This window comes from Chiloscyllium punctatum, chromosome 31, assembly GCF_047496795.1.
Source record: "Chiloscyllium punctatum isolate Juve2018m chromosome 31, sChiPun1.3, whole genome shotgun sequence".
Taxonomy (NCBI): domain Eukaryota; kingdom Metazoa; phylum Chordata; class Chondrichthyes; order Orectolobiformes; family Hemiscylliidae; genus Chiloscyllium; species Chiloscyllium punctatum.
The window spans coordinates 65,539,603-65,564,044 of record NC_092769.1 but is presented as its reverse complement, the minus strand read 5'-3'; the positions used below and the strand labels follow the sequence as shown (position 1 = coordinate 65,564,044).

The 24,442-nt window shown below is 52.6% G+C and overlaps 2 protein-coding genes across 5 annotated transcripts in view; one reads left to right on the top strand and one right to left on the bottom strand.

Annotated features, from left to right (window-relative positions):
* lrfn4a (leucine rich repeat and fibronectin type III domain containing 4a) overlaps positions 1-20,004 on the top strand; it is a 28,940-nt gene extending 8,936 nt beyond the window's left edge. The window contains exons 2-3 of the mRNA XM_072550897.1: positions 2,697-4,140; positions 18,852-20,004. Of these exons, the coding sequence (XP_072406998.1) occupies positions 2,717-4,140; positions 18,852-19,524 (2,097 nt within the window). The 5' untranslated portion in view covers positions 2,697-2,716 and the 3' untranslated portion in view covers positions 19,525-20,004. The remainder of the gene's footprint in view (positions 1-2,696; positions 4,141-18,851) is intronic.
* The window catches only part of LOC140457003 (pyruvate carboxylase, mitochondrial-like), a 1,063,875-nt gene that overhangs the window by 617,201 nt on the left and 422,232 nt on the right, over positions 1-24,442 (bottom strand). The window lies entirely within an intron of this gene.

The following is a 24,442-nucleotide window of genomic DNA, read 5'->3' as shown; positions in this document are numbered from 1 at the left end:
AGAGAGAGAGAGAGAGAGAGAGAGAGAGAGATGTGTGTGTGTGTGTCTATGAGACAGAGAGAGAGAGGTGTGTGTCTGTGAGACAGAGACAGAGAGAGAGAGATGTGTGTGTGTGTGTCTGTGAGACAGAGAGAAAGAGGTGTGTGTCTGTGAGACAGAGACAGAGAGAGAGGTGTCTGTGTGTGTGTGTGTGTGAGACAGAGAGGTGTGTGTCTGTGAGACAGAGACAGAGAGAGAGGTGTCTGTGTGTGTGTCTGTGAGACAGAGAGAGAGAGGTGTGTGTCTGTGAGACAGAGACAGAGACAGAGAGAGAGGTGTGTGTGTGTGTGTCTGTGAGACAGAGAGAGAGAGGTGTGTGTCTGTGAGACAGAGAGAGAGAGAGATGTGTGTGTCTGTGTGTGTGTCTGTGAGACAGAGAGAGAGAGGTGTGTGTCTGTGAGACAGAGACAGAGAGAGAGGTGTGTGTGTCTGTGTGTGTGTCTGTGAGACAGAGAGAGAGAGGTGTGTGTCTGTGAGACAGAGACAGAGAGAGAGGTGTGTGTGTGTGTGTCTGTGAGACAGAGAGAGAGAGGTGTGTGTCTGTGAGACAGAGACAGAGAGAGAGGTGTGTGTGTATACATCAAACAGATTCAACTGAGGGGACGTCTGAGTCTGAGGGATTTTCCAGGAGGGCGAGATGACAGATGGGGATGGGGAGGGGTGACTAAATGGAGCTGGAGGACGATACGGTGTAGGGTAATCTTTGAGCACAGTTAACCCCCAACCTCCCTCAGGTAAGCTGACAATTCAGTGGAAACTGAAGGAGGCCATTCAGCCCCCAACGTCACTGATATCCCTGAACCTACTCTTGTCACTGAGCCGAGCGAGACCACGGTAATTCCATGACTCTACTCCACAAACAGAAATTGGCCCTGTCATTCCATTTGAGCACCTTCGTAAACAAAGAGTTCCCAACCTCCGATTTTAAAAGTGACACTGATCAAGAGGCCTGAAGAACAATTACTCTGGAAGAGCAACTGTGCCAGTGATCCTCAGGATAGGCCAGTTTGACTCAGGTTGGGCAGAAGTAGAAGGTACGTTTCACGCCCATCCCCGGTCCCCAACACCCCCCCGCCGCCCCCCCCCCCCTGATCCTATCCTTAACCAGAGTGAATTGCTGGACTCCTTCTTGTTGCAATTACAATCCGAAATATAAACTTAGACCATTCTTAATTAACGCGCAAACATTTGCAAGGCACAATGATACATCTGAACAGTACTGAAGTGGGCACGGTTGGGGATCTCAGTGCCAAACAGGAGCTTTTACCCTCTCCATTTAAGTGGTCTCTCAGTGCAGCTCCTTGTGAGGCTGTTTCACAACATATTTCAGCAGTTTCGCTTGGTGCGCGCACTACCCAATCCTATTTTGTTTTCTGCTGCCAAGGGTCAGCATGGCTCACTTCCCATCGCTGTACAAAATCCTTCTGACGCTCTTGATTACTGTTTCTGTTCTTCTGACCAGCTTTTAGTCAAACTGACTCTGCTTTGCCATCTCACCGACCCCTCCCCACCCCCAGCCCTTCTCCTGCGCACCATTCTTTCAAAGGGAGTCCGATAGTCCGTGTAAACTGCATCCACCACATCACTTCCCCCCCCCGCCCCCCACCCAACCTAAGCTCCATCTAGGTCACTTTGTCAGCCATTTTGTAGTGAATTATGTCCGGATTAACTCTTCGTGAAGCAGCCACTCTCTACTCTGATACGGACGTGAAGAGATTTCAGATGAGTTAGAACACTGGTTAGATTAATCTTTTTTTTCAGAAAAGTGCTCTCAGGCTTCTGACACCTCACGGGATGAGCTGACAAGGCCAGCACACAAATATTCCCCCTGAAGAAAGAGGTGGCAAGGCACTTAACTGGCAATGAGCAACTTGCAAGGACGAAGTTAAGAATCAGCCCTCATTGATCGAGATCATAGAATCCCTATAGTGTGGAAACAGGCCCTTCGGCCCAACAAATCCACACTGACCCATTCCCCTGTAACTAATGCACCTAACCTGCACATCCCTGAACACTGCGGGCTACTTAGCATGGCCAATCCACCCTAACCTGCGCATCTTTGGATTGTGGGAGGAAACTGGAGCACCAGGAGGAGACCCCATGCAGACACGGGGAGTGTGTGCAAACCCCACACAGACAGTTGCCCAATCGAACCCAAGTCCCTGGCGCTGTGAGGCAGCAGTGCCAACCACTGAGCCACCCTTGGAGTCCCATGCAGGTCAGGCGAATCAAAGACAACAGAAATCATTCCCTCAAGAGCCTGAGTGGTCAAGAAGCATTTTCATCGTACTGTCATGTCCACCGTGACTCGTTCGGAGATGTCCATTCCTGGTTTAGTGGGGGAAGGCAAGGATTGGGGGAAAAGGCAGGAAAATGGACTTAAGGATGATCACGGAATCAAGTGTTTGGGGGTGAAATGGCAAGAAAATGGATTTTAGGATGGATGGGGCAGTTCAGGAGTTGAGGTAAAATGCAGGAAGACAGATATGAAGGATTGGGGGTAAACGCTAGAAAACGGAACCTTCAGATGATCAGAGCAGTCAGGATGTCATTGAGTAGTGGAGCTGACTGGATGGGCTGAATGGCCTCATTCTGGCCCCCGGGTCTGATGGATGGGTTGTGCGCCGAGCTAATCCCGTGCGTGTTCTTGCCCGCAGGTCTCCCTGACGGATCAACGATGCAAAGGCTCCTCCTGGGCTGCCTGTTGGTCGGGGCCTTGACAGCACAGGCTGAGGCTTGCCCCTTTCACTGCGTGTGTCAGAACCTGTCGGAGTCGCTCAGCACGCTGTGCGCCAACAAGGGGCTGCTCTTCGTGCCGGGGAACATCGACCGGCGCACGGTGGAGCTGCGGCTGGCCGACAACTTCATCCGGGCGGTGGGGCAGCAGGATTTTGTCAACATGTCCGGCCTGGTGGACCTCACCCTGTCCCGCAACACCATCGGCTCCATCCAGGCCTTTGCCTTCGCCGACTTGGAGAGCCTGCGCTCGCTGCACCTGGACGGCAACCGGCTCACCGCGCTGCGGGACCACAACCTGAGCGGCCTGGTCAACCTGCAGCACCTCATCGTCAACAACAACCAGCTGGTCACCATCGGCGCCGCCGCCTTCGACGACTTCCTGCTGACCCTGGAGGACCTGGACCTGTCCTTCAACAACCTGCAGCGGGTGCCCTGGCGGGCGGTCCGTGCCATGGTCAACCTGCACACCCTCAACCTGGACCACAACCTCATCGAGCACGTGGTGGCGGGCACTTTCGGCGAGCTGGGCAAGCTGGCGCGGCTCGACATGACGTCCAACCGGCTGCGGACGCTGCCGCCAGACCCGCTCTTCGCCCGCTCCCAGGCCGGCGCCGCGCCCCTCGGGCCGTCCCCGTTCTCGCCCGTGGCCCTCAGCTTTGGCGGTAACCCCTTGCACTGCAACTGCGAGCTGCTCTGGCTGCGGCGCCTGGCGCGCCAGAACGACCTGGAGACCTGCGCGGCCCCCCCGCCCCTGGCCGGCCGCTACTTCTGGTCGGTGCCGGAGGAGGAGTTTGTCTGCGAGCCGCCGCTCATCACCCGGCACACCCACCGGGTCTGGGTGCTCGAGGGTCAGCGGGCCACCCTGAAGTGCCGGGCGGTGGGCGACCCGGAGCCCGCCATCCACTGGGTGTCGCCCGGCGACAAGATCGTCGTCAACTCGTCCCGGGTGACCTCCTACCGCAACGGCACCCTGGACATCCTGGTCACCACTGCGGCCGACGACGGCACCTACGCCTGCTTCGCCACCAACGCCGCCGGCGAGTCCAGCGCCCTGGCCGACCTCAAGATCATCCCCCTGCCCCACGGCGGCAACGGCTCGGCCCGGGCCCCCCACCGCCGGCCCGGCTCCTCGGACATCACCACCTCCAACAGGCCGCCCCGGCGACGCCCAGACGAGCAGCAGGAGGAGGGCGAGGAGGAGGGGGAGGTGCAGGAGGGCCAGGCGGACGGGGAAACCGTCGCCGTGCTGGAGGTGACCGACACAGGCGCCCTGGTGCGTTGGCCAAGCGCCGCCTCTCCACGCCGGGTGTGGATGTACCAGATCCAGTACAACTCCTCGGTGGACGAGACGCTGGTATACAGGTAGGTCACAGAGGCTTGCCGTTTTACAGATGGTTTGTACCTCGGGTTGAGGTTCAGATTGAGGGCTCGCTCGCCGAGCCGGTGGGTTTGTTCCCAGGCGTTTCGTCACCGTGCTCGGTGACATCATCAGTGAGCCTCCGGTGAAGCACCGGGGTTCAGTCTCACTTCCTATTTACAGGTATCCCCCGCTCACTTTACACCACTTGGCTTTTATGAAAGGCCTACATTTAGTACCTGTATTCACTAACTGAAAGAAATCCGTAGATGATTTTCGCTTTTACGAAAACAACCGTCCCATATAAATGAATGCTTCTTCACTTTACGCCATTTCAGTTTGTGGAAGATTTCACAGGAACGCTCTACTTTCAGACAGCGGGGGATATCTGGATGCGTCATGGTCTGTTAAAGTGGGTGATACCATTTCCGGTTCTTTTCCTCAGAGGTTGGTAACTGGGCTCCGAATCAATGTGTTTGTTGATGGAGTTCCGGTTGGAATGCCAGGCCTCTAGGAATTCCCGTGCCTGTCTCTGTTTCGGCTGTCCCAGAGTGGATGTGTTGTCCCAGTCGTCCTTCATCTGTGTGTAAGGATACTGGTGATAGTGGGTCATTACTTTTGTGGCTAGTTGGTGTTCGTGTATCCTGGTGGCGAGCTTTCTGCCTGTCTGTCCGACGTAGCGTTCGTTGCAGAGTAGGTTTGGTGTTGTCTGGCACGGCGCTATGTGACTCCTTCCTCCGTTCCGTCACCATCCGGCTCCCTTCCCTGTGTGGCACATGCCTTCACCATCCAAGACTGCTCGGAGTGAAATTTGCTCAGAGAACAGGCTCAGGGTTTGGATGGTAAAGATGTCGTTGGGGGTGGGGTGGTGGAGGGGTTCTGAATCCCTGGAACAACGGGATACGGCGGGGGGGGGGGGGGACACAGGATGGGACTGGGCAAAGAGAGATTGGAGGAACCGGGAAAATAAATTAAACTCCAAAGAGCTGGAAGCCAGGAACTGCTGGAGAATTTCAGCAGGTCTCGCAGCATCGGGTGGAGAGAGAAAGCAGAGTTAACTTTTCGGATCCAGGCACTCTCCTTCAGAGCTGAGCTATTGGGATAAATTAGGCTCATGGTCCTTTGAGCAGAGGCTCAGGGAAGACTTTATCTTCTCTCGTACAGTGATGGAAGGTGGTGGAATTTAAATGCATTAATTTTGCCTTTGACCATGAAACGTCGATTGTAAAGGAAGGAACATCTGGTTCCTGTAGGGAAGGGCATCTGTTGTCCTTACCCAGTCTGACCTACACAGGATTCACAATTTTAAACATTTTTTAATGGGATGTGGGTGTGGTAGGCTGGGCCCAGCGTTTATTAGATTAGATTAGATTACTTAGATTAGATTAGATTACTTACAGTGTGGAAACAGGCCCTTTGGCCCAACAAGTCCACACCGCCCCGCCGAAGCGCAACCCACACCATACCCCTACATTTACCCCTTACCTAACACTACGGGCAATTTAGCGTGGTCAATTCACCTGACCTGCACATCTTTGGACTGTGGGAGGAAACCGGAGCACCCGGAGGAAACCCACGCAGACACGGGGAGAACGTGCAAACTCCACACAGTCAGTCGCCTGAGGCGGGAATTGAACCCGGGTCTCTGGCGCTGTGAGGCAGCAGTGCTAACCACTGTGCCACTGCGCCGCCCACTATTCTCTGCCCCTAGTTGCCCCGTGAGAAGGTGGTAGTGGGCCGCCATATTGAACCGCTGCAAATGGGGCAGTTTGACCCACAATGCCCTGAGGGAGGGGACTCCAGGGTTTTGAGCCAGCGACACTGAAGGAACAGCGAGATATTTCTAAATCCGGATGGGGAGCAGCACAGAGGGGCAGTGTGCCCAGATGTATCTGCTGCCCTTGTCCTTCCGGATGGACACGGTTGTGGGTTCGGAGTGTGCTGTCTGAGGGGCCTTGAGCTTTTGAAATTGCCCTCTCTGGCCACGAGAGTGGACAGTTTTGTCGTGAAGTCAGAAAGGAATAAGGCCTGGTTTCTGATCAGAAATGAACTAAACTGATATAGAGTCATAGAGATGGACAGCATGGAAGCAGACCCTTCGGTCCAACCCGTCCATGCCGACCAGATATCCCAACCCAATCTAGTCCCACCTGCCAGCACCCGGCCCATATCCCTCCAAACCCTTCCTTGGTCTCTTTTATAGAACATAGAACAGTACAGCGCAGAATAGGCCTTTTGGCCCACGATGTTGTGCCAAGGTTTAATCCTAATGTAAAATATAGTAACTTATCCTACCCACCCCTCAATTCCCTGCTCTCCATGTGTATGTCCATCAGTCACTTAAATGTCCCCAATGACTCTGCTTCCACCATCACCGCTGGCAACTCATTCCATACATTCACAACTCTCTGTGTAAAGAACCTACCTCAGACGTCTCCTTTATATCTTCCTCCTAGTATCTTCAAACTATGACCCAGTCAGTCCTGCCCTGGGGAAAAGTCTCTGGTTATTGACTCTATCCACGCCTCTCATTACGTTGTACACCTCGATCAGGTCTCCTCTGAGAGAAATGTCCGAGCTTATTGAACCTTTCTTCATAAGGCAAGCCCTCCAGACCAGGCAGCATCCTGGTAAACTTTCTTTACACTCTCTCCAAAGCCTCAGTATCTTTCCTATAGTAGGGTGACCAGAACTGGACACAATATTCCAAGTGTGGTCTCACCAGGGACTTGTAGAGCTGTAGCAAAACCTCGCGGCTCTTAAACTCGATCCCCCTGTTAATGAAAGCCAAAACACCATATGCTTTCTTAACAACCCTATCCACTTGGGTGGCAACTTTGAGGGATCTATGTACTTGCACACCCAGATCCCTCTGTTCCTCCACACTGCCAAGAATCCTGTCTTTAATCCTATATTCGGCATTCAAGTTCGACCTTCCAAAATGCATCACTTTGCATTTATCCAGGTTGAACTCCATCTGCCATTTCTTAGCCCAGCTCTGCATCGTGTCTATGTCGCACTGCAGCCTGCAGTAGCCCTCTATATTATCGGCAACACCTCCAACCTTTGTGTTATTGGCAAATTTACTAACCCAGCCCTCACCCTCTTCATCCAAGTCATTTATGAAAACGACAATGAGCAGAGGCCCAAGAACAGAGCCCTGTGGGACCCGACCTCCAGGCCGAATAATTTCTATCGACAATCACTCTCTGCCTTCTGTCAGCCAACCAATTCTGAATCCAAACAGCCAAATCTCCCTGTATCCCATACTTCCTGACTTTCTGAATGAGTCTATCATGGGGAACCTTATCAAATTGAATCAGCCCAATCAGCCCTCCACAGAAAATGTCAGAAAGGGGCAGTGGACAGAGTGGGAAATTGGCACAAACAAATTTAGCTCCGTATGAAGAGCCAGTGCAGGCTACAATGGGCTGAACAGTCTCCTCCTCTGCTATACCCCTTTGACTCTGCAATCAGTTAACTGTTGAGTTGCTGTAGCCACAGTCTTTGATCTTTCAATTGCCAAATCGAATGTCCACTTTTGCACAAACTCTGCTGCCAATGGGAGGGGGTCATTACAGCATATCAAGTTTACAATGTTAATGTCAGGCTTATTTCTGGCCAGTTCAGTGCACACGATATCCACCAGTTCTCCCTGTCCTCTTCCTCTTTCATCCCAACAGTGACTTCCTGATAGGTCCATTCCTCAGAGACAGGGGAGTGAACTGCTGCTGTGCGTTGACATCTGCAGACCACCACACCACCCCCCCTCCTCCCCCCCCCCGGGTTTTTGTGCCAATCAGACAAGCCTTATAACCGTGGGTGTTTCTGATTTGAAGGCTTTACAGGGAGGGAAAATCACTTCCCATAGAGTCATACAGCATGGAAACAGACCCTTCGGTCCAACCCGTCCACACTGACCAAACTAAACTAGCCCCACCTTGGCCCATTGCCCCTCCAAACCTCTCCTATTCATGCAATTAACCAAATGCCTTTTAAATGTTGTAACTGAACCTTTATCCACCACTTTCTCTGGCAGTTCATTCCACACACGAACCACCGTCTGTGTAAAAACATTGCCCCTCATGTCCTTTTTAACTCTTTCTCCTCTCATCTTAATTGTGCCTCCTAAGTTTGAACTCACCCACCCGAGGGAAAAGACCTTTACCATTCACTTTATCTCTGCCCCTCATGGGTTTATAACATGATATATGCAGTACCCCTAGAAGAGGCCTCACTAATGTCGTGCACAACCTCAATGTGATGTCCCGACTCATGGTCACACAGTGGTTAGCACTGCTGCCTCACAGCGCCAGAGACCCAGGTTCAACTCCCGCCTCAGGCGACTGACTGTGTGGAGTTTGAACATTCTACCCCGTGTCTGTGTGGGTTTCCTCCGGGTGCTCCGGTTTCCTCCCACAGTCCAAAGATGTGCAGGTCAGGGTGGATTGGCCGTGCTAAATTGTCCCATAGTGTTAGGTGAAGGGGTAAATGTAGGAGTATGGGTTTGGGTGGGTTGCTCTTCGGCGGGTCGATGTGGACTTGTTGGGCCGAAGGGGCTGTTTCCACACTGTAAGTAATCTAATCTAATCTATTTAAATGGAGCAATGAAGGTAAACGTGCTAGATGCCTTCCTAACCACCCTGTTGATTTGTGACACAAATTTCAAAGAATTATGTCCCTGAACCCTTAGGTATCTCTGTTCTACAACACTACCCAGGGCCCTGTCAGTAATTGTAACAGTCCTGCCCTTGCTTGAATTACCAAAACGCAATTACTTTTCCCTTTCTCTCAGCCCATTTCGACTTTGCGTGGCCGAGGTTAATGTTTTGACCTTAACCACTTTCTGTGACAGACAATTCTCATCACTCTCTGGGTGAAGATGTTTCTCTTCATCTCAGTCTTAGCCTTGGGCGGGCACAGTGGCTCAGTGGTCGGCGCCAGGGGCCCTGCATTCGATTCTACCCTCCAGCAACTTCCTGCGTGGAGTTTGCACGTTCACCCCGTGTCTGCGTGGGTCTCCTCCCATAGTCCAATGATGCGCAGGTTAGGGTGGACTGGCCGTGGGAAATACAGGGTTTACAGGGAGAAGGCAGTGTAAGGGGGGGGGGTGGGTGTTCGTGGGCTGCTCTCCAGAGGGTCACAGGGCAGACTCGATGGGCCAAATAGCCTGCTTCCACACTGTAGGGATTCTATGTAACCTACCCTGTAATCCTGAGAACGTGACCCTCTGGCTCTGGACTCCCCCGGCCTTCGGGACCATCCTTCATGTGTTGATCCTGATCGGATTTTACAGGTTTGTTTTAATGAGACTGCCCCCCCTTATCCTTCTGAACACCTCCGTGAATATAATCCTAACTGATCTGGTCTCTCTTCATAGTCTGGAATCAGTCTGCTCAACCTTCACTGCACTCCCTCCATGGCCAGGTCATCCCTCCTCAGAAAAACAGACTAAGCAGGCCTCAAATACAAAAGCACCGCCCGACTCACTCTCAGATGTGCCCCTGTGACACAGAATGCCCGGTGCCCGAGCTCCATTTGAGGGCTGTGTGTGTGACCGGGTCAAAATGGCTCCCGGGGCTCAGCCGGCCTTGAGGCTCTCAACTGACTTTTCTCTGCTGCTGTTCTCTACATGGAACACAATCGCCATGGTAACAAGCACAACAGCCAAATGGTACCGTCTTTCTGAAGGTCTGCCAGCCTCCCCAACCCCTCTTCTCTCGCAGCGGTCGCTTCCAGAAGTAAATAAAAACCATCCATCGCTCCGTTTCTTGGAAGGGCTCCCTGCCTCCGCCCCGCTCAGACCTTCGCTGTCCCCTTAACGATGCAATGCTGCCTTGGAGGGGCCCGTCTGCAGCAGACCAGGAGTGGGGAGGAAGAGGGGATAGAGCACGTCTCCTTCCTCAAGAGTCGTTTCTGTCACGCTTTCAACCCTCCCAAGGCACTTGGCGGTCAATGACGCACTCTCAATGCCCGTTCCCAGGGAATGGAGCAGCCATCTTGTGCACAACAAGCTGCTGTCACCAGTGGCAACGAGACAAGGGCAAGCTAGTTTGTTTCAGTGATGTTGGTTCAGGTATAATTCCCGGCTGGAATTGAAGGTTGAGTAAACTATGGCCTAACCCTGATTATCTAGTAGGGTCTGGCGGGGGCTGCCTGAGATCCAATGGAACTTGAGATGTTAATCAAGGGTTAAATGGGTCGAAATTGGGTGTGGATGGGGTAAGGGTCACCAGGGTGCTTGAAGCTTGTGGTGTGCAAATTGGAATAAAATTCTGACTGCAAAAGTGCTCATTTTGATGCTGCCTGAACAACCAATAACTTCTGGCACCCGATCCCCGAGAAATTAATAGATTTTAAGGTGACCTGACTGAAGTAGGTAAAACGTAGACAGGACTCGACAGGACAGAGGCCAGAAGGCTTTGGGTCAATCTTCCAGCACCGAAGATCATAAGGGAGACCATCAGATGTAGGTTCAGAATTAGGCCATTCGTCCCATCAAGTCTGCTCCACCGTTCGATCATGGCTGATGTGTTTGGCAACAGCCTTCTCCCCATAACCCTTGATCCTCTTACCAATCAAGAACCTACCAATCTCTGTCCTAAAGACACCCAATGAGTTGACCTCCGAGACCTTCTGTGGCAAGGCGTTCCTCAGGTTAACCACCCTCTGGCTGAAGACACTTCTCCTCACCTCAGTCCTAACGAGTTGTTGCTTCCCTCTGAGGCTGTGCCCTTGGGTCTGAGTCCCTCCCCCCGGTGGAAACATCTTCTCCACGTCCACTCTCTCCAGGCCTCTCGGTATTCTGTAAGTTTGACTCAGACCCCACCCCGTCCTTCTGAACCCCATCGAGAACAGGCGCAGAGTCCTCAACCACTCCTCATACGACAAGCCCTTCGTCCCCCTGGGAGCGTTCTTGTAAACTGCCTCTGGCCCCCCTCTCCCTCAGGGTCCCAAAACTGCTCAGGATATTTCATGCAGGACAGTCTGAGCAGAGCCTTATACAGTTCTCAGTCGTACATCTCAGGTCTCGTCTTCTAGCCCTCTTGAAATGAATGCTAACACTGCATTTGCCTTCCTAACTGCCAGCTGAACCTGCACATGAAGAGAATCCTGAACTCGGACGCCCAAGTCCCTTTGCACCTCTATTCTTCCAATCAAAATGTATAACGTCACAAACAGAGGACTACTTTATGACCCACTGGAGAATCAGACTGGATTCTGAGCTCCAGCCTCAAAGGGGATGAGCGGTACCTGCTGTATTGTTTGAAGAAAACACAACCCCTCTTCCTTTCAGATCCTTTAAAAACCGAATACAAATTCTCCAAAGTGGGATTTGAACTGGGAAATCTCCAGATTATTATCTTAACCCTCTGGATTACTAGCCCGGCAGCGAAAACGCAATGCTCATCTCGCGTGATGAAGCCGTCCAGGTGATAAGATAAACAACACCGTTATCCTTTCGAAAGACAACTGGATTATCGTTGAAACACACTACAAACTTGCAGCGCCAGTTTGGATGCTGCTCTCCAAGAACTCTGGCCCGTATGGTAATAAAGATTTAAACCTTTCTCTTTTTATTTCCCCACCCCTGTTTGGAGCTGAAGGGTGAAGTTCCATGTACTTAGAAATGCCTGCTAATTCTGAGCAGTCAGCCAACTCCAAGTCATTACTACTGGCACCAGCATCTGTTTGGGTCTCGCCAGCTGACAGCTTTTTACTGTTCAGAGGTTTTCAGTTGAATCAGCTCGCTCTCCAACCTGGGTGCTGGGAGGTGAAAAATCACTCCTCAAAACAAACGCCATTTGTCCGAAGTTGTCGTGGCCTTCAAAAGGAATAGTTCATTGTGACGGGCTTATTGTCACCCTGCCCTTTCAGGAAAGGTGAAGAGTGAGGGCATCAGTGGGGATATTCCAGGGGTCTTACTGTGGGTATGTGACTGGGGAAATTATTGAGGGTGGGGAGGGGTAATTTCTAAGGGTCACTGCTGTGTGAACTTCTGGAGGGGTGTGTCTTGATATTCACTTTCTGAGGAGAGTTTCTGCAGGGTGTTTCTGGGATGTACATCTGGGGCAATTTCTAGAGAATATTTCTGGCAGTGTCGCTGAAGAGTGTCTCTTGGGGTATTTCTGGAAGGTATTTCCGAGGGTACTGCTGGGGTGTTTCTGAGGGCATCTCCGAGGGCATTTTTGGAACACAACTCTGGGTATTTTCAGAGGTATCTCTGGGGCTAGTTCTGGAGAGTATCTGTCAGGGTATTTCAAGAGGGTATTTCTGGAGGACATTGCTGAGGGCATTTTAGGTGAGTGTGGGTGAGTGACATTGAAATGCCCATCAGCCATGATTGAATGGTGGAGTGGACTCGATGGGCCGAATGGCCTCACTTCTTATTTCTTATGGTATCGCTGAAGGAAATGGTATGGTATTTCTGAGGAAATTTCTGCAGGGTACTTCTTGAGATATTGTTGGACAGGTATATCTGGGGCAGGCGACCGCTGGAGGGTAGCTCTGAAGGTTTTTGACGGTGGTGGTGGGAATTGTTTCGGACAGTATGACTGAGGCGCATTTCCCGAGGGAGCGGGGTGAAGTTAATGTGTGTGTGAGGGTATTATTCAGTCGGTGGAACTATGTGACCCAAAATGAAGAGAGCTCTGAGGGTGAGACTCCTTTTAATAACTGCCTGTTCTAAAGTGTCCCTCACCGACCTGATGGTGATCTCTGAGGTGGTCATGTTATTGGGTGAAGGCGTTTGCGCTGGGGTTCAGACTGGTTCACCACTTTCTGGGATCAAAGCACCGCTTCTTAAAATTCTTTCACCGTACGTCCACCAAGGTGGCCAAGCCCAAAACATCTACTGCCCGTCCCTCGTTTCCAAACGGCTAATGTGGTTTCAGTCAAGATGTCGAGAAGCTGACAGGAACTTGCAGCAGGGTGGTGTTCCCATGTATCTGCTGCCCTTGTCCTTCTCGATGGTCATGGGTCTGGAAGGTGCTGTCCAGGGAGCCTTGGTGAACTCCTGCAGTGCCTCTTCTAGATGGTACACCCTGCTGCGACTGAGCGTCGGTGGCAGAGGGAGTGGATGTCTGTGTGCGCGGTGCCAAACAAACAGGGGCTGCTTTGTCCTGGACGGTGTTGAGCTTCTTGAGTGTTGTTGGAGCAAGTGGGGAGTACTCCATCACACTCCTGACTTGTGCCTTGTAGATGGTGGGACAGACTTTGTGGAATCAGGGATTCAGATGTGCCAAGAACAACAAGAATGTCTGGTCACTGATAGTCAGACACCATTAGTTACTAATCTAGGATCTATCCTTCTTTAGTGCTCTGATGGCCTAATTGTATATATCGATCAGTCTGTAAAATGTCAATATTTGACATCAAGCACACATATTCTGTTTAAGGCTTCCCCTGTAAATGAGATCCACTTTTAAAAAAGAAAATGCTGTTGTTAACAGACTGACGCCCTGATTGAATGGAGGATGAGGGACATTTTTAACTCGTTCGTGGCTCACAAGCAAGACCAACATTTGGTGCCTGGCTCTCGTTGCCCTTTGAACTGCATCAGCCATTTCTGAGGGCAGTCAAGAGTCAACCATGTTGGGGCGGGTCTGGAGGCACAAGTAGGCCCAGACCGTCAGGTTTCCTTTCCCCGGAAGACATTTGCGAACTGGGCAGGCCTTTTACACCAATCACTACACGGATGCTAGATTTATAGCATCCGGATTTTCCTGGATTCAAATTTCACCACTTGCCATAGAGTCATAGTATTGGAGTCATCCAGCATGGAAACAGACCCTTTGGTGCCACCAGTCCACACTGAGCTTAATTCCAAACTAAACTAGTCCCACTCGTCTGTGCTCGGCCCATATCCCACCAAACCATTCCTATTCGTGAACTTATCCAAATGTCTTTTAAAAGCTGTAACTGTCCCCACATCCACCACTTCCTCTGGCAGTTCATTCCATACACAAACCACTCTCTGTGTAAAAACGTTGCCTCACACATGTCCTTTTAAATTCCTTCTCCTCTCACCTTAAAAACATGCTGCTTGGTTTGGAAATCTCCCACCCTCCGGGAAATTCACTTGTCATTCACCTTATCTATGCCCCTCGTGATTTTAAATGGTTGGGAAGGGGGAGGAAGCCAGGGTGGGGGGAAGTGTTGGCAGTGGACTGCTCATTTGAAGACGCCAGTGTAGCCATGATGGGCCAAACGGCCTCAGTGTGCGCCGCTGCAATTCCGTCATTCTGCGTTTTGTCACACTCCGGGCCACAGCATGATCCCAGAAGCAGTGACTTATATAAAAGGCGAGTAAATGTGTTTCAGCGATCTTGGAGGGGTGGGTCAGGGCACAGGCCGCCTGATGTGAAGGATGCCAGAGGGAACCGAAATTGCCGTAAGACATCGCGTCGCTGGCAACCCCTTTCCCTTGAATTCACGCTCGGCCTAAACTCTCAACGTGGGCGTGTGAGCAACAAGCACGCGGTGCACACGCTCAGGCAAAACTGCCTTTCATAGTGTAGGCTTCGGCAAATGGGTTTCTGCCGAGCAGCTGGGAGCAAGGGCAACTCCTCGGGCCTACTCTGCAACCCAAGAAGATGGTGGGCGATAGTTAATGAGGCCTCCAGCCCACGCCTCACACCGCTCCCCCCAGTCACAACGGCCTCCAGCCCACGCCCCCAACTTCCCGCTAGTCACAATGACATTGTGCCCACACCCCTGACTCCCTTCTAGTCACAATGACATTGCGCTCACTCCCCCACCCTCTCCAGTTGCAACAGCCCCATTTCCTTCCACCCGTCAATCCTTTGCTCCCTTGTCCCACTTGGCCTTCGGTAAATTCCATGATTCAGCCTCCAGCGCTTCCCCGGGGATGATATTCCAGAGGCATACTGCCCGCTGACTGAAGATATTCGCCCTCATCCCGGTTTCAAAAGGGAGAGCCCTATTTCCGAAACCCTGCCTGCCCTGAGGGAAAACGTCCTGTCAGTGCTGACCCTGCCGAGAACCCCCTCAGGAGCAGACTGAAACAGAGAAGACCATCGCCACCAACACCCACCCCTCTGAAGATCCAGCCCCACGCTTTCCTCAGAGGGCAAACCCCTTTGGTCCCAGGGTAGCAGGCGGGTGAACCTCCTGAGACCTGTTTCCAAAGCAAGCGTATCCCTCCTTCAGTACGGAGAGCAACGACATTCCAGATCTGGTCTCACTGACACCCCGGGGTAGACTAATTAATCGATTGCTCAGACCAATCAGCAACATCTTCATCACTGTTTCATGTCTCCACCCCCCCCTCACCTCTTAGATGGCCAATGCTGAATGAGCTTGTGGTGCAGTGCCTCTGAGCCACGATAACTGGGTTCAAACCCCATGTACTCCATGCATAGCAACAGGCCTTTGGGTCCAACCTGTCTGTGCTGACTAGGCATCCCTGTTGGCCCATCTCCATCTAAGCCATTCCCATCCAGAAGTCCTTTAAATGTTGTCATTGGACCAGCCTCCACCACTTCCCCGGCAGCTCGTTCCATACACGCACCACCCTCTGCGTGAAACAGTTGCTCCCTCAGGTCCGTTTTTAAGCCGTTCCCCCTCACGCCTACACCTTCACCGCCTGGTTCCGGGCTCCTGGGGGAAAAGACCTTGGCTATTCCCCTGATCTCTGCCCCTTGTGATTTTATTGAACCCGGACAAGGTCATCCCTTCAGCCTCTTGACGTTCCAGGGGCACAAGTCCCTGCTTCTCCAGTCTCTCCTCAGCATTCAGACTCTCCAGTCTCGGCAACATCCTGGTAAATGTTTCAGGCAACCCTTTCGAGTTTGCCAACATTGTTCCTATGCGTCCTAACATGGCCGGACAGGTTGACTAGAAAACTGCAATGACAAACCGGTTGACTCCACCCCACCCCCCCCCACCCAGCTCTCCCTTCACATTGCTCAGCTCCCTCAACACTAAAGAATAACTGGAGGCCAGTTAGCCCCTCGAGTTGTCACGACTCACGGTTCGCAGTACAAGAGCAACAGATTCAACCAAGACTCTCCTGCACTGCAACTTCATCGACCTCCATCGCTTAATTAATTCCCAGCAAACACTCACCAACGTGCAGCTTTGCAAGTTCATGCCTCACGGTGACGGAGGGATTTGCAAATTGAGCGTAAAATGTGCTTCCTGACTTTTTTGGATTTGGGCACCGCTGGCTGGGCCCAGCATTGATTGCCTCTCCCTAACTGCCCCTTGAGAAGGTGGGGGGGGTGGGTGCCTACTTCTTGAAATTCTGTAGCCTCTTGAGCTGTGGGGTCACAGGCAGTGTTGTTAGGGAGGGAGTTCCAGGATTTTGTCCCAGCGACAGCGAAGGAACGGTGATATATTTCCAGGGAGAGGTCCTGGGTTTTGGAAGGGGCTGTCTGAGGAGTTTTGGTGCATCGCCTCAATGGGAAACTCTGAGCGTTAGTCGTGGGGGGGATATTTCAGAGCTAATCTAGAGTTGTGTGTCATATTAAACTGAAAGAACCGTGGATGCTGGAAATCAGAAACAAGAATAGAAATTTCTGGAAAAACTCAGCAGGTTTGGCAGCATCTGTGAAGAGAAATCATCTACATTGGGGACATTTAAGTGACTCTTGGATAGGCACATGCAAGTTTGTACAATGTCGGGTATGTAGGTCAGTGTGATCTTAGAGTAGGATAAAAGGCCAGCACAATATCACAGTGGCTCAGTGGTTAGTACTGCTGCCTCACAGCACCAGGGTCCCAGGTTCGACTCCAGCCTTGGGCGACTGTGTGGAGTTTGCACGTTCTCCCCATGTCTGCGTGGGTTTCCTCCGGGTGGTCTGGTTTCCTCCCACAGTCCAAAGATGTGCAGGTCAGGTGAATTGGCCATGCTGAATTGCCCGTAATGTTAGGTGCATTAGTCAGAGGGAAATGGGTCTGGGTGGGTTACTCTTCAGAGGGTTGGTGTGGACTAGTTGGGCCGAAGGGCCTGTTTCTACACTGTAGGGAATCTAATTAACATTAAGGGCCTGTACTGTTCTACCTTATGTTGAGAAAATATCTTATTTGATATGTACAGATGTAACATTACAATCTAATCCAGTTTTTGGAGCTGTTAACATCAACAGAAACATACTCCAACTATGGAGGCAAGACGTTCAATTCTAGAAGTGAACTAGCTACAGAATCTGAGTTTTCTCCACAGATGCTGAGTTTTTCCAGCAATTTCTGCTTTTTGTTGCTGTGTATAATGTTCACTGCCATAGTTTCATAGAGCTATTTAGAGGGAGAGAGGTGACTGGTGGTGATTTAACTGGAGGGTCACCACACCTCAGGTGAGGGGCAAGGTTTAGAAAGAGCAATCTGCATAGTAACCTCAGCCAGTGCAGGAATTAAACCCGCTATGCTGGCATCAGAGACCAGCTGTCCAACCAAATGAGCTAGCCAATTCCCTACTGGGCCATAGAGAAGGTAGACAGGAAGGAATGTATCTCGTCAGTTGAGGGATCACAGACAGGGGCCATAGATTTAAGGTGAGAGGCTGGAGGTTCAGAGGGGATTTGCGAACAGGATGTCTTCACCCAGAAGGGTAGGGGAGGCAGGAAAACCCTCATATAACATTGAAGAAGCACTTGAAATACCACAGTATAGAAGTGTACGGGCCACGTGCTGGGAAATGGGATTACTGGCATGGAAGTGATGGGCCGAAGGGCCTCTTTCTATGCAGCCCTTAGGCCCTGGCCTCAGTGTTTCCTGCCTTACCCTCCGGAATCCCGCTGTCCACCCTGACCCACATGTGGCACCCCCCATGTGCCACCATCTTGAGTGTCCCATTCCCCGTTGCTTCCTGTCCGTCCTGTCTTCCCCCTACCGATGGATCTACCTCCGGCTGGCACCCCTACCTTAAGCCTCCGCACACCTCTCCCCCCTCTGCCTTCCACTTCCCCAACGTTTCTTCCTCGACCTCCTCCTCCTCCTCCTCACTCCACCAACAAGAAGACACACTGGGCTTCACAACTTCAACCACAGCAACGCACTGTGGCCAGGCACTGAATGCTTTCATGAAGGTGTTGGATATGGTTCTGAAGGCTCAAGGGCTCAAGGGGAAGGGGGAGCATGGCCATTATTCCATTGAACGCAATGTGTCCGAGATGGAGGTAGATGTATCACTGGGGGCTAGCCGGCTCAAAGGGTATTAGATTAGATTAGTTACAGTGTGGAAACAGGCCCTTCGGCCCAACAAGTCCACACCGACCCGCCAAAGTACAACCCAGCCAGACCCATTCCCCTACATTTACCCCTTCACCTAACACTACGGGCAATTTAGCACGGCCAATTCACCCCAACCTGCATATTTTTTGGACTGTGGGAGGAAACCGGACCACCCGGAGGAAACCCACGCAGACACGGGGGAGAACGTGCAAACTCCACACAGTCATTTGCCTGAGGCGGGAATTGACCCCGGGTCTCTAGCGCTTTGAGGCAGCAGTGCTAACCACTGTGCCGCCCACAAAGGGTGTGGAGGTAGAAGATGGGGACTGAGTTGCACGATCATATTGAACAGTGGGACAGGTTCCAAGGGGCTGAATGGCCCCCTCTTGCACTGATGTAGTAAGGGTGGGGCATGGAGGGGAAGGGGGTGGGTGTGGAGAATGGTTTGGTGGGGGCGGGGGGAAGGGTTGTTGAACATGGTGACCTCTGACCTCTCTCCCTTGTCTGACCTCTCCTCCAGGATAGTGCCGTCCAGCAGCCGGGCCTTCGCCTTGCGAAACCTGGCGCCGGGAGTGGAGTACGACCTGTGCGTCCTGGCCATCTATGGAGACAGCGAGACCCAGCTGGCGGCCACCCGGGTGCTGGGCTGCGCCCGCTTCGGCACCAAGGAGGAGGAGTACCCGCACTGCCGGCTGCTGCGGGCCCACTTCCTGGGCGGCACCCTGAGCGTGGCGGTGGGTGGCGCCGTCATGGTGGCCCTGCTGGTCGTCGGCGTGGCCGCCCTGCTCAAGCTCAGGGCTTGTGGCGGGCGCCGGGTGCCCAAGGTCAGCGACGTCTACTCCCAGACCAACGGCGCCGCCCCGCGACTGGCAGAACCCGGCGTCAGGGAGAGGGTCAAACCGCCGCGGAGGAAGGTGAGGCCCAGGGTGAGGGCCAGGGGGGCCCAGACGGAGCCCGCGATGAGGCCACCGGCGCCCCAACCCAAGGCCAGCCGCAGCTGCTCCTTTGACCTGGGCACCTCGTCCTCCACCGCCCGCCGTGGCTATGCCAAGCGCCTCAGCGTGGTCTGGACTAGGAGGAGCCGGTCGGTGCACGGCACGCTGCTGCGCTACGCCGAAGCTGGGGTCACGGCAACACGGGGCGAGGAGGGCGTCTTCAGCGGCTCCCAGGAGCTGGAGGAGAGCGTCGTCTGAATCGGTGGAGAGCCAGAGAGAGGGAGAGTGACTGGCAGCGGATCAAATCCCACCCGCTCCCCCCTCCACCCCGCAAACACCACCGCCGGCAACAAAGGAGGGTGGGAGGCAAGAGCGACGAGTTGAGGACTGACGGGGGCAACATCTCAAAAGGACCCGAGGGGCGACATTCTCACGCAGGGGGGGGGGGCGGTGGTGGTGCGTGTCTGGAACGGGCTGCCTGAGGAAGTGGCCGCTGCAATGACCGCCATTTAAAAGACATCTGGATGGGCAGGAAACGGGTTTGGAAGGATACGGGCCAAATGCTGAGCAAACGGGGCCGCTTCAGTTTTGGGAAACCTGGCCGGCACGGATGGGTTGGGCCGAAGGGCCTGCTCCCGTGCTGCACGAGCCTCCCTGCCAATGTGTCACCCAAATGCGCCAACCCATTGGGAGCCACTGACGTGTGGAGGGGCTTTCTGGTTTCAGACCCTGGGGGTTCGGGAGGTGGGGTGGGGGGGGGCGACGGGGAGGAGGGTTTAAAGGGGGTGGGGGGAGGGGGAGGGGGTCAAACTCCCTGGCTTCGTGTCTTTTAGCTGGATCCAGCATTTTGTGGTGGGGGCGGGATAGTGTGGTTAATGAGAAAGTCCCCCCCTGCGCTCCCCTTTCCCGTGCCAGGTGTCCCAGGAATATTGGGGGGTGGGTGGGAGCTGAACCGGACCATGAAAGGGGTCAGAGAATGGGGGTGGGGATGGAGGGAGGGGACGGGTTTACAAGGGTTTGGGGGGTGGGGGGTGGGGGAGGGGGGAGGAAGGGAAGAGGTGCAGCTCCTGCCTGGAATGTGAAGCTTACCGATAAACATCGGGAATGTATCCCTCCCCTACTCCCCGAAACAACGCGACACTCTCTTGATTATTTGAATGTCAATTCTGATGTGCTGTTTTCGCATTCACCCGATCAGTCTGATTTCTATTTGTTTGCCAAAGTTACCAATGTACGCATTGACTGGAAGTAACTCCGATGTAAATACAGACTTATGAACTCGTTTTACCAGGGTCTGAAATCTTGTGCTAATCGGTCGGGTTGGATCAGGACATCTTGGAGATTGTCATTCGGCCTCCCCGCGCTCACTTTGGGAAACCCCTCTCAGATTTTCCACAAGACCAGCTCGGAAACCAGTGCAGGAGGTCAGCCTGCGAGTGTGCGCTATGCAGAGTCTACCCCAGGCGAGAATCTGTCCCGTTACCCCTTCGGGGTGTGGAGTCTCTGTGTGTGTAGCGGTGACCACACTGCGCTGGTCATCCAGAGGGTCTGGGGTAATGTTCTCGGGAACATGGGGTCAAATTCTACCAGGGTTTAGATGCAGTTGATTACAATCTGAAACAGGAAGTTAGTTTCAGTCTCAATTCATTTGAATGCAGAGAAAAGCTCCCTCTACACTGTCCCCATCAAACACACCCAGGACAGGGACTGCACGGGGTTAGATACTGAGTAAAGCTCCCTCTACACTGTCCCCCATCAAACACTCCCCAAGACAGGGACAGCACAGGGTTAGATACAGAGTAAAGCTCCCTCTGCCCTGTCCCCCATCAAACACTCCCAGGACAGGGACAGCACGGGGTTAGATACAGAGTAAAGCACCCTCTACACTGTCCCCCCATCAAACACTCCCCAGGACAGGGACAGCACGGGGTTAGATACAGAATAAAGCTCCTTCTACACTGTCCCCTATCAAACACTCCCCAAAATACGGACAGCACCAGGTTAAATACCGAGTAAAGCTCACTTGACTCCTTTAGACTTGAAATGAATGGACAGTAAAGCTCCCTCGACACTGCCTCAGACCAACATGACTGGGCCAGGGAGAGCATTGAGATGAACATGGAGTACCCCTTCAGCTTATTGGAAACTGGAAGTAAAGTTCCCTGGCATTTGGTGCTTGCCTTTATTGGTCAGTGCATTGAGTAAAGACGTTGCGAGGTCATGTTGTGGTTCTACAGGAGATTGGTTCGGTCACTTTTGGAATATTGCGTGCAATTCTGGTCTCCCTGCTACAGGAAGGGTGTTGTGAAACTTGAAAGGGTTCAGAAAAGATTTACAAGGATGTTGCCAGGGTTGGAGGGTTTGAGCTGCAAGGGAGAGGCTGAAAAGGCTGGGGCTGTTTTCCCTGGAGCTAAACCTTATAGAGGTTTATAAAATCACGAGAGGGCATGGATAGGATAAATAAACAAGATCTTTTCCCCAGGGTGGGGCAGTCCAGAACTAGAGGGGCACAGGTTTAGGGTGAGAGGGGAAAGATTTAAAAGGGACCCAAGGGGCACATTTTTCACCCAGAGGGTGGTACGTGTATGGAATGAGCTGCCAGAGGAAGTGGTGGAGGCTGGTACAATTGCAACCTTTAAAAGGCATCTGGATGGATATATGAATAGGAAGGGTTTGGAGGGATATGGGCCGGGTGCTGACAGGTGGGATTAGACTCATTTTAGATATCTCAAGGGCTTGGCCGAGTGGACTGAAAGGTCTGTTTCTGTACTGTACGTCTCTATGATGCTATAGAACTTAAAGTATGGTTCCCTCGTCATGATACCCATTAAGGACGCCCGGCACAGGGATAATAAGGGGTTAAAATATAGAGTAAAGGTTCCACCACTTGTTTGAACTCAAAGTAAATGGAAAGTAAAGTTCCCTCGACACGGTCTCCATTAAACACCGCAGGGTCAGGGACAACGAGGGGTTAAGTTGCAGTCTCAGTGGTGATGTGAATTTACCACTGAAGGCTGTGCCAGAGAAGGTCAATTCGCCATTCTAATATGGGATCCATTTGGTCCATCTGGTTTACCCTGACCCTCCGAACAGCAGCCCACCCATACCCCGCAACATGGCTACCCCACCTCGCCTGCGCATCCCTGGACACTGTGGGCGACTTAGCACGGCTGATCCATTTCACCTCTACATCTCTGGACTGTGGGAGGAAACCCACTCAGACACGGGGGAGAATATGCAAACTCCACACAGACAGTCGCACAGATGCTGGAATTGAACCCGGGTCCCCTGGGACTGTGAGGTAGTGGTGCTAACCACTGTGTTGCCCACAATATTATACTGACCCACACAATGATGCGCGACTTGGGAGAGTGATTGATGCAGGTATCCTCACAACCATTTCAAAGAAAAAGTAAATGGATGGGAACTTGAAATGCCACAACATTCCAGGTGCTGGGACTACTGTTGGTTGTAGTATTCTTTCAGCAGTATAGACTCGACAGAGTGAAGGGATTCTTCTGTACTGCGTGATTCTATGATGTGTTAACTGTCCCCTTAAATAACTCAGCGAGCCACTCGGATCAAGGACAGTAAGGGATGGGTGATGAACACGCGTGGATATTTGAGACACTGACAGTCCCCTTGGCTCCGGCCTTGTCCAAAAGTGGCAGCCTCTGCTTTGTGATGAGACGGATGGGGGCCCTTTGAAACTGTCACGGTGCCCAACCACGACCGTCTCTGCGGGGAGGCTGTATAACCTTCCCTGCTGGTTCCAAGTTCCGACTTCGGACAGCACGGATGGGGGGGGAATCCTAATTCGGTTGTTTCGCGGGATTGGAAGATTGAGTTAAGCCGCTGGTAACGAAAATGATAATTCACCAGACACGCCGGCCTTAACTGAGCTGTCGCAGGCAAATTCCATCAACCTGCTGTTGGAATTGTTGTCACTGAGTGCCACTGTTTGAATTTGCCAGATTGGTGCAAGGTTTTGTCAGGTCTCGGGGTGGGGGGGTCACAGTGTGCCTGTTTCGTCAACTCCAAACTGTTCAACTGTTCCTGCATGAGATGCCCTCAAATGGTCTTGGCGACCATGGACCTGTAATTGCCATGCATTTTGCCATCACCTATTAGCATATCTCTGCCTCTCACACACCTACCCAGTGGCGGTTGGGTTGGAAGTGCATGGTGGAAGGACTTCTCAGGTAATACTCAGCCTGCCTGGCCATATTTCACACCCTGGAACTTTTAGGACCAAAGGTACCTGAGATGCGAATACACTGCACCATCGTATTCTTGACGGTTTAATTTGAGACCCTTCGGGTGATCATAGAATCATACAACCCCTACAGTGTGGACCCCAGCCCAGCACGTCCACACCGACCCTCCGGAGAGTAACCCACCCAGACCCATTCCCCACGTTTACCCCTGACTAATGCACCTAACACTACGGGCAATTTAGCACGGCCAATCCACCCTAACCTGCACATCTTTGGACTATGGGAGGAAACCGGAGCAAACTCCACCCAGACACGGGGAGGATGTACAAACTCCACCCAGACACGGGGAGGATGTGCAAACTCCACACAGACACGGGGAGGATGTGCAAACTCCACACAGACACGGGGAGGATGTACAAACTCCACCCAGACACGGGGAGGATGTACAAACTCCACCCAGACACGGGGAGGATGTGCAAACTCCACACAGACACGGGGAGGATGTGCAAACTCCACACAGACACGGGGAGGATGTACAAACTCCACCCAGACACGGGGAGGATGTACAAACTCCACCCAGACACGGGGAGGATGTACAAACTCCACACAGACACGGGGAGGATGTGCAAACTCCACCCAGACACGGGGAGGATGTACAAACTCCACCCAGACACGGGGAGGATGTACAAACTCCACCCAGACACGGGGAGGATGTACAAACTCCACACAGACACGGGGAGGATGTACAAACTCCACCCAGACACGGGGAGGATGTACAAACTCCACACAGACACGGGGAGGATGTGCAAACTCCACCCAGACACGGGGAGGATGTACAAACTCCACACAGACACGGGGAGGATGTGCAAACTCCACCCAGACACGGGGAGGATGTACAAACTCCACCCAGACACGGGGAGGATGTACAAACTCCACACAGACACGGGGAGGATGTGCAA